General features: G+C 38.5%; 1 protein-coding gene across 1 annotated transcript; it reads right to left on the bottom strand.

Annotated features, from left to right (window-relative positions):
• Positions 1-5,408: 5,408 nt before the first annotated feature.
• On the bottom strand, positions 5,409-14,377 carry LOC139138871 (uroporphyrinogen decarboxylase-like). Its single transcript, XM_070707444.1, has 9 exons — positions 14,262-14,377; positions 12,936-13,041; positions 11,286-11,365; positions 10,887-10,985; positions 10,474-10,635; positions 9,521-9,682; positions 7,444-7,581; positions 6,758-6,858; positions 5,409-5,818 (listed from the first exon to the last, which is right to left on the bottom strand). The coding sequence occupies exons 1-9, from the start codon at positions 14,349-14,351 to the stop codon at positions 5,587-5,589; spliced, it is 1,170 nt and encodes a 389-aa protein (XP_070563545.1). The 5' UTR covers positions 14,352-14,377; the 3' UTR covers positions 5,409-5,586.
• Positions 14,378-17,430: the final 3,053 nt, after the last annotated feature.

The following is a 17,430-nucleotide window of genomic DNA, read 5'->3' on the forward strand; positions in this document are numbered from 1 at the left end:
GAAGGGGATTTTGATTAGATTGGGGGGGGGATTCACACATCCCTGGAGAACATTGATTTGTCATTTTTAGAGAGGCTTCTCCCCTCAGTCAATCATGTGACAACTCAGGAACTGCCTCATGTAGACTACTGTATGCCTTTGATATAATGAAATTTTGCTTCATTTGAACATCCAGCTACCACCTCCATGATCAGAGTTAGTAGTTGTCATTCAGTGTCTGGTCATGTCGTGTCACATTTCACTTCAGGAAGATTTCTTTTGTGCCACACAGAAATGTGTAATATCATACAATGTGAGGAAATTTGCACTTGGATGATCGTGTTGGTGAAACTTCCCAAATCCCACCTTTTGGCTACGCAGTTTGCCATCTTCCTGATTGTCCCCATGTGCGCCCTCAGTGGCTGACAGACCATAAGTTTGCCATGTCTTAGCCTGGCAATGTTCAGCAAGACAATGTGGTATGGGGTGCCACTGAAGGCACAAACTACATGTTTGAGTATACGAGTATTGCTGGCAAGCCACGAGTGTCTTGCTGTCCATCAACATGAACAACATGGCATGACATACAGCAAAAAACAGGATGGTTGAACAGTCTCATATACATTACGTTTACTTTTTTGTACGTGGCACACAAGTTTTGTAGATAACATTGTAGATAAAAAGAACCGACTCATTTGAGTGTCTGGACTGAACACACAAGGGAATTGCTAAATTACTGAGTGTGTTGATAGTAGAGACTGAAGTTAATTAGTACAGCACTCTGGCTAAACAAACCATAAAACAATGTATACCTACTGAAGCCAATCTGTTGTTATAGACATACAAGGATAAACAGTGGAGTGGAGTTTTACTCAAATGAGTCGGTTCTTCTTATCTACAATGTTATCAACAGAACTTGTGTGGGACATTCAAAAACGTAAACGTAATGTATATGAGACTGTCCAACCATCCTGTTTTTTGCTGTATCTAAATTTTATATGCACACATGCTGAACGTGAGTTTGATATGTGTTCAAGGAGATACCACGAATTGTCTTGAGAGAGTCTTCAAGAAATTACTCCAACTCAGCAGGCATGCAGGACAGAATACTCAACCAAACATCCATACATAGAGTACAGCACAAAATAAGTCTTTGATAGCAATGTATGTATTGTTTTATTTCACATTTTATTTCAATACACCCTATGTATATATACTTGACTGTTCAACCTTTCCCAGATTCTGTTGTCCCATTTAATCGTATTTGATGAAGTGGATGGGCATGTACACGTACAAAGTGATGGCAACATCTTGACATCAGGATTCCTTTGCCACATCTCATTGCTTGGTAGACTGAAAAATCTGTAGTTCAAGGTTGGGGAGCGTAGACAGCACCCTAAAACGACGGATTTTCAGTTCCAAAGATTAGAAAATGGTCAGTTACCTTGTGATTTTTGGTTTAGGCCAAAAAAAAAAAAAAGCTGTTCAACGGGCGGGATGACTTCAAAGTTTGGTAGGTAGGGCGGATTTTTTTTTTTTTTTTTTGATTTTTTTTTTTGGTTTTCTTGAACAGAACATATAATATAAACACTTTTTGTGTGTTTCATGCTTTTTCTTAGTCACATAACATATACTGGATATGTTGTTTAGTACGTTCATGATTTTTTCAATTTTTGTTGACATGGGTTGGTTGTCTCAGAACAGCTTCTTTGCCTTCACTTCTACAGTTCAATCTACAGGTGCCGCCAACTTGTAAATTTCATGAATTTCTCAAAATCATCACAAAACCTGTTTTGAAGGCTGATATACTGATTTTTCTTATTTTTGACCCTGACCTAAAACTCGGAGGGGAAAGTGAGAGCTGTTCGTAAGTGCCCTCCCACTGGTATACACTGAAAATGTCCCACTGAATTTTGATGCCCACTGCCCTCCGGTATCTACAGTCTGCCCGCTCCCCACTCCCCACAACAATTCAAGCTCCCTGCTGCCCTCTCCCTACTACTGAAATTCCCCATTGCCAACTAGATGCCCACTATGCAACCCAGATCAACACAAAACCATGCAAGCAGTTAGCAGTATACCTTGGAACATTGTTAAGCACGCCGCTTTCCCCTCCCTCTACGTATTTTCCGGTGCCCACTGTCAAAAATTTTCTCCCCGCCCGCTGAAAGTAATGACATTTCTTCCCCGCCTACAGTAAATATCGATATTTTCTCCCCACCCGCTGATTAGTTTTGAAATCTGCCCGCCCGCTGAAAAACTTTGCACGAACACCTTTTTGCACGAACAGCTTCGTTGGTTGCACCTGAATCTAACGGAGCTAATTTCTGTGTTGGTGTCACCAGCCATATGAGCACGGTGCATTCCAATCAAAACTCGCGACTCAGAAACTGACGGGTCAGCCCCGGGGATGTCCGGGGTGACGTCGTTGAGCGAGGGAGCAAAATTAGACCATTCCTCCTGTGTCCAAGTGAAACAATGTCACAAGGTTGACTCCTTGTGCATTCTCGACAACGGAAACACAAATCATGTCTGTCCTGCAGTAAGAACTGCTGCTTACAATCACACATTCGATAGGAGAAAGCCATGACGGAAATCGGAACGAGTGATGACTCAAAGAACAATAAAGAATTTTCAAGGAACACTGAAAATACGAACACTAGAAAACATAGACTGTACAACCACTCGGACGTGAAATAAACGCCAGTGAAACAATACAGTACAGAGTGTCTATGCTATACGGAACACGTGGCGTAATAGTTTATTTTCCACGGCGTATTAACCCTGCCCTTCACCTTGATCAAATGTTTGTGATGCGCTTCCACCTTTACTCTTCAAATCATAGCCTGTATCAATCTCACTCAAGTCAATGTCATCGAAAATGTGAAGGTCATTCATCTTACAGACAGATGTTCACTGAATAACATCTCCGCGTTTCTTCAGATTCGTAAAGATTTCGGGAAAAAAAAAAGAAAAATGTGAAGTGGTCTAAATATGGGTCGGTCGGGCCCGTTGAACAGATAATTTTTTTTTTCTCGCCTTATGAACATTTTCTTGACTGTCTACAGTACAACTTTACACCCATGTAAGAAAAACCCACTCTACACACCATTAGCCCCTCAAGGTGGAATGCCTCGGGGACAGATATTTGGACTCAAGTTTTTTCAATTCTTTCTTGATACTTGTAGGGGCCAATTTAAAGCTCTTGGAGGAAGAAAAATTTGGACCATCTTAGTTTTTCAAGTATACAAAATATTATTTTTCCCCATAGAGTTAACATGGGTGGTGGCCATTTTGAATTTCAATTTATCGGTAAATGTTGGGTAATTTGTTTCTATAGTACCAAATTTTACACGGTGACCCTGATTTTTATTCACATTTTGGTAAGTGAATGATTGAAAGTTTCACTGGGGAAAGTTTGAGCAAAAGTTAAAGTCTTTTATTTTCAAGGCACATACTACCATAAAACCAAAACATGCAAGGAGTTTGTTTCTTATCCTCCTGCTCATCAATCTAGAGTAGCTGAGTAAGCCTTTTTTACTGTCGCTAAAAAAAACAAATTATAAAAACATAGGGCCAAAGTCCCTGAAGCTACTACAGACATGGATACAAAATTAAGTATTTCCTGACTCTATGAAATTATCTCACTAAGGTCATCCTAGGGACTTGTAAACCAAATATTAAAGCTGTCTGACCAGCGGTTTTGAAAAAACAAGCGACTCAACAGTTGACAAAGCTCTGCTGTGTTATGTAGAGAATAACCTTTTGTGACACATGTATTGATGAAGAAGGTGGATATCTTTGATAGCTCATTTCAGGATGACCTGACCAAAAATGGAAAAAAATTCCGTAAAAATACAGATTTGCATATTTCAACAGACTACCGGTATATTAGTCTACAATAGCAAATAAACGAGAGTTAATTACATTCTAATTAAAAGTAAACAAGACTTGCTTAAATCAAGATTTACGTCATAAAAAACAGCATATCTGTCAGGTTATAAAGAATCTTGAGCTGGTTATCTTTTAATATCAGTATTTTCATTCTATTAACCAAGCACATTTTAACTTTCAAATTAACATTGTAAGTAAGTTCTGTTGAATAAGTTGAGACTGTACATACTCAGAGAAAGCTCACTGAAGAGACAAATGTTTGAAACTTAAGAAGTTCAAGGTCATCAAAAGCATCATAAGGAATCATGTTACACTTTCATTGCACTGTTTACACAGATTGCATAATTGCTATAAATAGCACATGAGGAATCTTACAGCCTAGCTTTACCATAAAAACCCTATCACTTTGACCACTCTTTTAATTGACCACTCTATTTTTTTCCTCAAAAAGTAATCTTATTTTATCCTTACCAAGTCAACCATAAATGGAAATTAGAACTTTCTCTATCTCTATTTATTTGACCACCCTATCATGACAAACTATTATGAACAATTTCTTTTAGATAACATAAATGGTGGTTCAGAATATATCAAAGTTGGGATTCAGGAAAGTTGCCTTTACATGTTTTAATCCTCCAAGATGGTAAGCATTTCAGTATGAACTGTCAAAAAAAGTTGAACTTTCTGATAATTCTACACTGAAATTATTTTGGTTTTGATGATTTCCTAATTAATTCAATTATTTAAAATCATAGTATTTTTTTTTCTGGGTGAATTGATAGGGTTTATACAGTACAAGAATTACATACAATGTAAGTCAAACTTTAACCAAAAATGACAAAAAAATTCCTTAAAAATACACATTTGCATATTTCATCACAATTTGAACAAATCTAAGTTGGGTTATCCTTAGGGACCTGTATACCAAATAACAAAGCTGTCTGACCAGCGGTTATGAAGAAGAAGATTTTTTACCAAAAACACCTTTTTTGGCATTAATTTGCCTATTTTCAACAATATCAAAAAATCAAAAAAATTAGTTTCTCAAAATCATATTTTTCATCTTCACAACAAATATCAAATCAGTAAGTACTGCGGTTCTCAAGATATTTGAGTGGACGGACGCCTCACAAACGGACATACATACATACATACATACATACATACATACATACATACATACATACATACAGACTGACGACGGACGCCGGACGGATACCCATCCCTATAGCTTCTATAGACTATAGTCTATAGTAGCTAAAAATGATTGGCCGTGCCCTACCCATAGCTTGAAATGTTAACATCTGTAGGATTGCATATATGCATTGCAGTTCTGAACAGTGCACTAATTGCCGCCAATTTGCTATGTGTCTGAATGACATGTGTATGAAAATATTCTTGTTTTTGTTATCTGTGGCTGTATCTCGCAAGCTCAATAAATGAAAATGCATCTTTGTGAGAGACGTAGGATTAGAAACAAACATTTTTTTGGCCTTTATGCTCCTCTAGATTCTTGATTTTCTAGATTTCTTTTTTTCTTGGAAGATGTCCTAAATATTGCACTGGAGACATCAAAGATAATCATGCAACCACCACCAAAATTATGTACTCTCAATGCTAACCACCCCTGATAAACTTCAACACTTGGTACAATCCAAGTGACACCAAATGGTGGAATAGTCCACTCAGATGAGCAAAATTGGGATGTACAGCCTATGAACTCTTATTGATCTCTTCTGAATGTCTGTGCACCGCATCAATGAATGCTCCGAGGTGTTCTGGATTGGCATCCGGATAGATTCCATGACCTAGGTTTGCGATGTACCTCTGCGTTCCAAACTGACTGATCATCTGTTTGACGTACTCACTGATTTCATCCTTGCTGCTGTATATTGCACACGGATCCAGGTTTCCTTGGACTGAGACACTGTCACCAACTTGTTGCCTACAATAGAAAGACAAGAAAATTTTCAGAAGCGTACAAAACCCGTCCCTGTGTACTTTGGCTGCAACTGCCCCAAGTAACATCTGATTTACTTGCATGAGATGAAACAACTCCATCTTCTGACTGACTATTCACAAGACTACATAATCTTGTTGGTACTTTGGCATTTGCCTATGGAAGCTCAAGAAGTTCAATGGCCCATAATGACCTTTAAGTATTGCGAATTGGTACGATGGCGCTACAGGAGTACAGGAACAGCAAAATATGTTCTCTCCTTTCTCACATTCAAATGGAATTAACACCCTCTTTGCACAAATATTGAATTTACACCATCTATACACAAGCATGTGCTGACTACAAATGAACAACTTCATGATACTAAATGCATGGCTGCTTTACATCAAGAAAGTTAAACCCCGGTTCGAAAAGGCCCGGGGTCAGGATTAACTTAGGTGTTAACAAGATTAACAGGTGTTTCTGTCTTTTGTCTTCTTTTGAAATTGCAATCATTATATAAATATGTTGCTAGATTTTTGGCTAAAGTTCGCATGGGGGTTTAAAAAACATAAATAAGAAACTACCTCAAAAAGCACAAGTTAATTCCTTTCAAAGACAGATTTTGAAGTCTTGTATAAACTGTATGGTGAAAGATACAATACTGGATTTGATGATACTTCTATCCAAAATTATTTAATAACTGAGTGATTGAAACTCCCACAGGGGACACAACCATATTCAAGAATTGTCTGTCAAAATAATGTGATGAAAGATAAAATGAATAATGAAACAAAGAAAGAAAGGGACATAATGACCGGATAGGTTTGAACAAACTAGAATGACTGGGAAACATTTAGGAGGGCACTAGCAAGCATGAAATGAAAACTTTCAAACGTAGTTGTCGCACACAATGAAATTCATGTGTTTGTTGAAATGCTGTACCTTGCAAGAGTTGGTTGGACAGTCCAGTCAATTCCAACAACATCATATCCACTCTGGGACAGTTCTTTGAGAGCGTAGTGGGCACCTTTGGCAAATACAATCTATCCAAGACAAAATGAAAGATGTCACGTTACCATTCCAAGAACTTGTCACAACATTTCAACATTGATGTACCATTACGTACCCTGTTCCTGCAGCAAGCATGACCATGACTTGTGATCCTACAAAAACTACTACCATACAATAATGATCATTGCACTATTTCAGCTCATGTACATACATAACAATCTCTTACTTTTACACCCATGAATAGCTTTTTTCTGCTCGACCTGATTACAGCCAACTTCCAATACCGGTATTTGTTTTTTATGTCTACATGTTACGTACATATTCTGCAAAGTTTTTATTTTTGGTTTCAGTCTCTGAATAAGATAGTGTAACTGTGTCTACTTGCCGCATGTCCATCTTTTGTCTGACTGTCTGTCTGTCTGTCACTCGTATCAGTTTTCCAAAAGGGTTTCGGCAAACCGTTTTTTCAAGCAATCTATTCATATCTTAGTAATCATATAAAAGAATTACATTTTCACAGCAAAAGAATATGCAAATTATACATTGTTATTTAAATTGACCAATCTCTTTTTCTTTCCCAGCTGTAGAGAACACCATGTATTACATACTGTACTTACCATAGGCACTGGATCCACTGACTTGGCCCTGAGTTTCTCTTTCACTTTTTCAGCGATTTGTTTGAGGTACGACAGGGAGTATTTACAGAAAAGATCATATCCAAGAATGCCAGCGTGAGATTCAAACAATTGTAACAGCTGAGCAAAAGAGAGAAATAACACAAGAACAGTCCTATATACAGATTTGTACTATACCATCAGCCTCCATACTTGCATGAACCGTATGTAAGCTACATTCAAGCTACACACTATGACAATGTTTCAAACTGCAGATGCAACACTTTCGATCTGTCAACATAATAGATAAGTGAAGAGTCCTATCATATTCATTTTTCAGCCAGATAAATACATTTAGGAGAATCACTCCCATCTTTGCCACGGCCATTCTCAATACCGGTATACAGTGTGGCAGCCAGGATTTTTAAACCAGGGGACACTGTGTCCCGCTACTGTCTATTTTTGGGGACATTTTGTGTATTTTGGGGACAACATAACCATTAGCAATCACTTTTCCGCCTGCATCCTGCATCTCTTGGGCAGTTTGTCAGGAGGTGTAGCTTGCATTCTGTCCGATCCGCAACTTATCCACAGTTTGAACGCCTTGCAATTTCAGGAATTTCAAGAAGTGATTCATTCGTGTGGCAATGTCCTCCTTTGCCAACCAATAAACCGACTGCATTGCCGATATAATACCTTGATCGTTTTCTGACAGAGCTCAATTGACGGCGGTGTCGAAATTTCTACGCAAGGCAACTTCTTCAATTGATTGCAAGTGATCACTACCGCACACATGGCGGTCTAATGTGTTGATGTACGGAAATTTTCACATCCAGACTGTTCAGTAAACGTATTTTGCTTGCCAGTTTCACGACAAATCTTGCAATGTATCTGTTTCTTTTCACTCTTGTATTCCAACCAGTTAGAATACTTTTCATTTTTCCTCCAACTCTGTTGAAACTTTCGTTCCGTGGTTTTCTTTTCTTCAACTCCGGTGGGTCGCACTGTGTCATGTGTTACAATCAGATCGCGTCGAGTGTGAGTCATCACCCTGGGCAACAGACGGTGTTTGATCGTCATTGCGATCGCGATCTGTCGACAAACTCCGAATTGGACTCATGAAAAATGATGTAATTCGCTTTTGACATCCTGCCATATTAAACTTGCCTACCGAAATGCCGTTCAATTGTCGAAGTATGGCAATAGAATGGAATTTTCCGCGAACGAAAAGAAATTGCATCAGTCGTCAATCAAATTTGTATCATTTTGCAACTTATTTGTTTCACAAAACAAATTTTAAGCGGCTGGACTACGACTGGATTTTGCGGAAGTAGCCTAATTGTAGCAGTATGCCGTATCTGCCGCCAATCAGAGCTCTGTCGGACTACAAATCAAAGCAAATTGTAATATCAAGTGTACCGTTTTAATTAGCTCTGAAAGTACGTAAATAAAAGCCTCAAAAGAAACATGCAAAACGAAGGTCGCCGTCAGTATATCTATTACTTGCAGACGACACCGTCACACAGTGGCTCAAAAGTGCGCCCGAGGTGACCCGCAGGACGCAAGAATGCGGGACAACGGTCTCGTTTGGGGGACATTGTCGCAAGGGCGCGTCCTGGCGGCAACACTGGGTATATATAAAATACAATGTACATCATTTCTGATTTTAGGGAGGCACCGTGGACTACTGATTAGGGTAACAGACTCACTATTGGATGACGGTGAGTTTGAGACCGGTAGATCCAGAGTAACAGATTCGCTGTCGGAGGACGGTGAGTTTGAGACTCTAGCACTGTGTTGTGCCCTTGAGCAAGGCACTTTACTCCTCATTGCTCCATTGGGTAGAGGGTTATGGTTACCTCATTCTGTAATTGGACCAACGCTTGCTGGATGATGGACTGACTATTTTTTTTTATCCAAAAGCAGGATCAGAAAATTTCGGCTTCAGAGTCAACTCCCTATCAATTACACTGGTCATCTCTAAATCATATGACACAGTACCATCACCCAGGATATTTATTATATTAAAAGTTCATGAACTCACTGCAGTAGGACTACTCTCTGTACAGCCTAGACATACCTGAGCACCAGCTAGTACCTGTCCAACTAGGTAATCTACGGTGACATCTGTGATAAGCTGTAAGAATTGATGACTGGCCTCAGGCTGTGTGTACAGCCATGCTTTGGATTTGGAGAATGTTGTGGAGCCCGCTCCTTCAATGCTGTACGCCATTAGAGTCCACTGTGGAAGCAAAAGTATGAATCGACTGAAAACTGTCATGTTACATTCACCTCTTGAAAATCTCTTACCATTACATTGGAGCCAGGACCTTTACTGAAATAAGACAGTGGGGTCGAAGAAAGTTCCAGCAGAGCATACAAGTAGTTTCCTTGATGACAAGTTAACCCTTTCACCACAATGAATTGGTCCTAACCCATTGTTATCAATGGTGATAGTGGATCTGTTTATTGGAAATTTGGGGTGAACAAATCAAAGAACTATCCTAAACCATTTATAAACTAATGAGTAAGTTTGGCATCAACTTGATAAATTTCTCAAGTATATGTGAAGCATATTTTCTGTAATTAATTCTACAACAAAACTTTCTCCATGGACTTCAAAATGCAAATGAAACCAGTAATTGCCTTTCATTGGTGTAATCTGATTTTTTAAAAGAAGAAACATTTACACAAAGCCTTCTAACTTCATTAACAATGTGCTTTGATAATTGCAGACCATAATCCATCGAATTAATTGTGGCCACTACATTAGGCTTACAAAATTGTGAAATAACAATTCTAGAAAGCCTTGAGATTCAAAGCAGCTGCCGATTCATGTGGAATATTTATGAAATGTTGGATTTACTTTCAGATAGAGTGCAACTGAAATAGGCTTCTTACATTTTTGTATCCTAGGTGGGTCATTAGTTTATTTGGCAAGGTAAGCATTGGTTTGGAGGATTTAACTTCACAAAATCTATCTGCAGATAAAATTTTCTGGTGTTGAAACAAACAAGTTATTGATTTACTTACAGGAGCTCCAGCAAAGCCTATGAGGGGAACTTTACCCTCCAGTTTGTGTCTTGTCAGAGTTATTGCTTCGAATACATAGCCCAGCACTTTGTTGACATCAACGTCTTTCACTAGGCGATCCAGATCAGCAACCATGCTGATGGGATCGTCAAACACTGGACCCTGCATGGAAAATGATGCATCAGTTTTTGAAAGATTGGTGACAAAAAACAACAAGTTGAACAAATGTTGAATCATAATTGAATAGGTGATTGACAGAAATATTATAGTAAGCAGCGCATTTCACTCACGTAAAAAACCAAAAATGCACATCAAAAATGGAAAACAAATTGCAACAGTGACTCAAATGGTGAGCATATTGAATAAAGAACAGACTAATATATGACTACTGAGAACAAATTCACGTGACCTACTTTTCCAGGAACCATTTGCACTTGAAGACCAATGGCCTGAGGGATGACAAGGATGTCTGAGAAAATAATGGCAGCATCTAGATCAAATCTTTTGATTGGCTAAGAATGCAGAGAAAAAGAACACAAGTTAACAGGAGAGATTGGGTGGTGACAATGCCAAGATTACTGTTTATTGTGTTCTAATGAGCTCATACACATTTACTGTGTAAAGATATACAGTAATCTAAAAATATTCAATGATTTCCATTTCACAGCAATTCCCCCTCGGTAGAATTCAAATTTTGACATGGAGAAAATAACAGGGTTTACAAATATTTTGGCAGTTAAATGTTTAATTCACTTTTCTGATCATAAAGAGAGACTTGGACAATCTACTGAACAGAATCACATTTTCCCTACCTGTAGAGTGACCTCACAGGCCAAAGAGGGAGTTTGACACACTCTGAAGAAGTCATTTTCGGCTCTCAGTTCTTTGAACTCTGAAACACAAGTACCGCGTACAAAGGTCAATATTCATTTCCACAAGCTATGCATTTGTAGCCATGGCAATTACTGGTCAGGAAGTAAGATGATTTGCATAAATGATAAATTACAGTGTCAAGCAAGCAATAGTGGCTCACTATTGAACAACAAATGCAACAGCAACCACATTTTTAGATCATATTGCTGTGGTCAATATGATGCCACGCTTTTCAATGACTTCGTATTTTGGATTTGATTAACATCATGTCGTGATCACAACACCAAGCTTTCAGATTACAAACTACATTTTGATTCCAAGATCAAACGTACTCCTGCAAGCATGTTGAGTGATCAAAAATGTTGATGCCTTGATTACAAAAGTCTGGCAATCCACATGTTACAGAAATGCATCATTGAACTGATGTAAATGTAGTCATTCATTGCAAAAGACCAAACTGCATCTTATATTTCATCTGGATTATTCAGTAAAGTAGATTTCTGAAGTGGTTGTTATGTACATTGTATGTTCCTCTGGATATGCTCACGGAGATATAGTCAATGTGAATTGGAACACAGGCAATCTCTAAGTACAATGCAGAACTTCCAGAATCTTCTCTTTCCAGATACCAGTAACTACTGGTGCATGTAATTCACGTTGGAGACATTTCTCAAAAGGCAGTGACCATCTGTTATTGTCAGTTTTGATAATTTTTTAATTTGTGGAATCAGCTGATAAAATTACTATGATGAATTGAAGCTCTGTCACTGCTCTACAAAAGTCTTTACCTGCTCAGTGTGCTGGTAAAAATTTCAACCAAATCTGACACACATTTTTGCAAGATCTGGCAATAATACTCTTTGTTGTTTACACATACGTGCAGACAAGTCCCTTGCCAAATTCAGTGTGCAGACATTCACAATTACTTCTAAACCAAATAAGTGGAACATTTTGTCATTTCACAGAAGGCCAATGAGATTGCTCTACCTTGCTTACAGTAGAAATACTTTTGACATGGCATTAGTATCAGAGCAGCTCTTCATAAAACCTCCAAGCGTGACCTCATCTGCATGACCCTGACCTTTCAATGTATTGTGCAAAGAAAGTCACGCATAGCTTGGGGTTAAATATCACAAAGGGAGCAATCAGTTTGCCTGCTACCTCAATGGCCATATTTTTTATGCAAAATCTGCAAGCATGCAGACAAAAGTAAATAGCAAGATTTATTTAACATGCAACATTTGAAGGTGAACACTGCAATTTTATGGCACAAACTGTGTAATTAGGCCAATCAGGTGTGTCAAGTGACTTTATTTCCTTCACTGATTGACTAAGTGATTATAAGAAAAGCCAAAAATTTACTTGTAAAACTGTTTCCAGTGCATCTGTTGAGAAAAAGTATTATGCAATTTGTCCTACATGCTACGAACAGAGAAAGTGTCAAGACAATCTCTTTACCTTGTCACAATTTACGGATCATTTTGTCTAAGCATTTGTGAAAAAAAAGTATGTTTGGACATTTAACAATCATGTAAACAACTTGTCAAAGACCTGTGGCAATTTGAATCACTGTGTCCATCATACAATACCTGGCAGATAACGTCCTGCTTGTCTCATCACCCATACTGGAACTTTCTCCGTCTTTTCACCCCGTGCAGCTCGTAAGATGAGGTCATTCTTCAATGGAGGAAAATTCTGCCAGGAAAAGTAAGTCATTGATGATGTGTACTGGTGGACCAGAAAATTATTAAAAGGCAATATTCCTATCAGAATCAAAGGTCATTAGAACAAAAACATTTCAGTATTGAGCAGTGTAATGCTTTATTTGCTACTATACACATCTCTTTCCGTCAGCCGTTTACTCTTTGCCACTCTTTCAACGGTGATCAAGGTATAGACTCTGTACTTGTATCATGACCATAGCACAGTATACCATAGGGGTCGCAGGCAGCATTGTCAGAGGAATGTCCAGTAACAACAGACAGATATGCACGCAGGGCTAACCATGGACGTCTCTTTTTAACATCCAGGACTGAACACACAAGAAAAGTCGGCCAGTTACTGGCTCAGCCGGTTGGAGTATCCAACCAATCAGAACATATGATACACTATTTGATCTATTTTAATTCCCGAAAAAATGTTGTTATACGAATGTCATGAGTTGGCTTAATGTTTGCTACCTTCCTTGAAATTACGTACATACAATCCTAACAACACGAAGACAACGGCTGTTCTATATGTGTTCAGCTTGCTGCAGTACAGTAACCTGGTACAACTACTGTACTGCAGCAAACTGCAGCACACTGTTCTCCTAGCTGCAGTTTCGTAGCCCCCAACCCCTTGAAGATTTTTGTGTTGGGGAGGTGGCCCCCACCTTCCCCACACAAATCTTCAAGGGGAGTTGTGGGGCTACGAAACTGCAGCAAACTGTTCTCCTAAATGTCTAAACTGCTAGCCACACAATTTTTAAAGTACTACAAGTAATATTGTGTGTAAAGCATAAGGTGATAAAGGGTTTTGTAATTGTATTCACGAGAAAGTGAATACAATCATATCCTGGTCGACCTCCCCTACTGACCAAGATCGCCGATACCGGCACCTGCCAAGCTCACAACGGGCCGACATCTCTGGATACCCACTCTGTTACACTAGACCTGTGTCTGCATAAAGCAGTATGCGACCCACATACCCAGGCAAAACCTCAAGCTACAGCACTTCAGCTGTATCACATGCCAGCTTGGGTAAGCGCCAAACTACTTTCATCAGCATTTCTCTACCACACTTGAACCAGTTCATCTTGAAACAACGCACTCAGCAACTGCTACTGTCAAGCAATTACAACATCTACGTAACACCCCCTCCCCTCCCAAATGCACTGAAAATTCATGTGGAATATGTGTATTTCTCGAACCCACCTGGCTCACATCGGGCGCAGACATTTTGAATATTGAGTAGGACCTCCTAACTTCTTCAGCTTTGATCTCTTTCGCAACAGTACATCTCATCTTTGTTTGATAAAAGGTACAAGTTTGAACTATGAAGCCTCCAATATCGACGTCTTTATTTTTACAAGTTAACTGTAACCACATTTATCTTGAATTCCTCAATCGGGAAAACTATAGTATTGATCAAAATACTCCCTAGGCTAGGTAAAATCTTTCCCGTGCTGAACTGGCAAACTGCCGGCTTGAGTCGCGCCATCCTTTGCCGTCGATGTTGCTCCTATCGTTTTGTATTGTTTTGTGTAATGTGTTGTTTCTTTGAGCCGTCCACCCACCGTGTTTAAAGTTACGGGTGTTTTGAGTTTTAAAAAGATTTTTGTGTCATTTATTTACTGAAAAATCGTGAATAGAATTTTTATCCGAATCTCTGCTGGTATTCTCCACAAGTATAGGGCCTAGATTAGGTCTAATAATTGATTTTTCTTCGATATTGTGACAAAGTGTATGAAACGAGTGGGTTGAATCAAATGTGTATAGCAAAAAAATTCAAAGGAATTGTCGCTTGATTTAAGAGTCAAGAAAAACAAGTACAGGTCAATCCGAACATTTGACTTTTCTACATTATACACCACAATTCCCCACGATAAACTTAAAACAAGGCTGTCATCTCTTGTTAAACAAGCTTTCCTGCATAAAAATGGCAGTAGAAGGTACCAATACATAATCATCAAACAGAAGTCAGGTTATTTTAGTAACAGGATGGATGCCCAGCAAAAAAATACTCAGATGAAGAAATTATTAACATGCTTAATTTCTTAATCGACAACATATTTGTTAAGTTTGGTGGTATGACATTTCAACAATCTATTGGCATACCAATGATTACAAATTGTGCGCCCCTTCTCACTGACATTTCTGTATTCATATGAAGCAGTTCCTACAATCTCTCTACAAAGGGTCTAAAAACTTGCAAGGCGTTTTAACAACACGCACAGACATATTAATGATGTGATTAGTCTAGAAAATCCATACATATTTATTACTTACATCACATTTGTCCTGATGAGTTGGAAATCAAAGAAACAACCGAGGGTAAGAACTCAGCTTCATATCTTGATCTGTTCCTACAAGTGGGTACTTGGGCTACACACTAAGCTGTATGACAAAAGGGATTATTTCGATTTTGAAATCATAAATTATTCCCACTTGTCAAGTAATATTCCATCTGTACATGCTTATGTATGTGTCTCAACTTCTCAGATATTGTATACGTAGGACTTGTGATTCCTACGCTGATTTTCAAACGACACACAGCTCATTGGTATCAAAACTAGGGAGACAGGGATGCACATCAAAAAGACTTTCGAAAGGTTTTACGGTCGATATGACGACATTGTGGCCAAATATGACACCTCGGTCACTCAAATGATTAGCGACAGCATTCCCAGCTTTGACTTATTACAGTGATTCATATACTGTATCATTTCATACAAATATTTAGACAATTTTGGGACCAATCCTGAAGGGTGTAGCATGCTAGCAGGGTACGCTTACTCATTCCGGACACCTGGTACCACCACTAACTATCAGTGGTTCAGGATGGTCCTACTTAAATCTGTAAATCACAAATGTCCCATGGACCTGGTAATGTATTACCTTGAATGGAAATGATTATTGGACCAGTTTAATGTCATATTTTTAAATATATTTAAAATTAATGACCATAAATTTCGGTGTACTTTAAATAAAATAGAAATATTTTTTTGTTGTCAATACAATTCTTGACCCTAAGCTAATGTCCTTCTAGCGGACTTAAGATATTAGCTGCATCATACAACAAATTCTGGCATTCATTTGCCAACAAAATGACATTTGATGAAACTGTCCTACATTAAAAGAGGTTAGTGGGCTTCTGCATATAACTGTCTCTTAAATTTTCAGCCGGAAAACTAGCCTATAATCGATTCTATTTGACATCTATTCTTGTTGGTTTATAAAGTATAATTCGACGCCGTAGTCAACGCGTTGCCGCTAATTGGATTCATACGAAGCACGTTTCCCACGGTACAGAGGAAATTAGTTACTTAAGGGAGCCTTCAGTAATTACAGGGGGGTGGGCCGGGGGAATTTCGCGAACACCTGTACCGTAAAATGTGACCCTCCCCCCTATCCTCCTGTCTAAAATGTGACCCTCCCCCTTGTCCGACATTCTAAAACTTGACCCTCCCCCAACCACTGCGGTATTCTCCCCGGGAATAACTAAAACAGTATCAGCTAATTTACATAACAATTGGTTCAATTGTTATGTTAGGGACAAATTACAGAGGAGAGGGCTGGTGTTTTTGGAGGGACAGTCGCAATTTATCACGCAAGAATTTTTGAAGAGATATGGTATTTCATACAGTGTAGGGAGGGTCACCATATTTTGTGCAACTATAAGAAGGCAAGATGTAGCTGATTTAGTGCTTCATCCAAAAATATCAAATCATAATACATGGAGTCTATAAGGCAAATTATTGACAATTTACCCCCACAAAACATGCTATATCTGTATTTTATATATGTTTGATAATGTATTTAAATGTACTTTGCTTGAATTGGGAAGTAAAATGAACATTTGTGTACAAGAAATTGATTTCTGAATTTCATCTAAAAAGTTGGTTCACTATCCATGGTGTTTATGATGAAATTATGAATAGTTTTCCAATACAAAAATAGGTAAATCTTTGCATTTGTGTACTCTTGATTATTGATATTAATTTTCTTGATTAGACTAGAGTGGTTACAAGTCTATGGTTGTGTAAGAAATTTGATTTTGGAATCTCACCAAAATGTCAATTCACTATGCATGGCGGTCTATAAGTGTGTGCGTATTTTGTTGGTGATTTCCTATTCAGGAAATATCACACGGACAATCAAAGTTTTGGCCATAATATCAGCTTCTGTCAAAAGTGACCCTCCCCCAAAGATAGGTTTATAAAAAGTGACCCTCCCCCTTGAACTGTTTTCTAAAAAGTGACCCTCCCCCAATTCCCCGGCCCACCCCCTTGTAATTACTGAAGGCTCCCTAAAGTCAGCTGTAGAAAAGGCTGATGGTTTGGTTTTGTCGCTTAACTGTTTCGAAACTTTAATTTTCTTGTGT

The sequence above is a fragment of the Ptychodera flava genome, chromosome 8 (assembly GCF_041260155.1).
Source record: "Ptychodera flava strain L36383 chromosome 8, AS_Pfla_20210202, whole genome shotgun sequence".
NCBI classification, from domain to species: domain Eukaryota; kingdom Metazoa; phylum Hemichordata; class Enteropneusta; family Ptychoderidae; genus Ptychodera; species Ptychodera flava.

What these genes read in the sequence shown, in the direction of transcription:
- LOC139138871 (XM_070707444.1), bottom strand. Translation starts at nt 14,351, where the DNA reads ATGAGATGTACTGTTGCGAAAGAGATCAAAGCTGAAGAAGTTAGGAGG. An exon ending in AGCAGGACGTTATCTGCCAG is followed by an intron (nt 11,366 to 12,935) that starts GTATTGTATGAT and finishes CTTGTGTTTCAG; the next exon opens with AGTTCAAAGAACTGAGAGCC. An exon ending in GTCCAACCAACTCTTGCAAG is followed by an intron (nt 5,819 to 6,757) that starts GTACAGCATTTC and finishes TTTCTATTGTAG; the next exon opens with GCAACAAGTTGGTGACAGTG.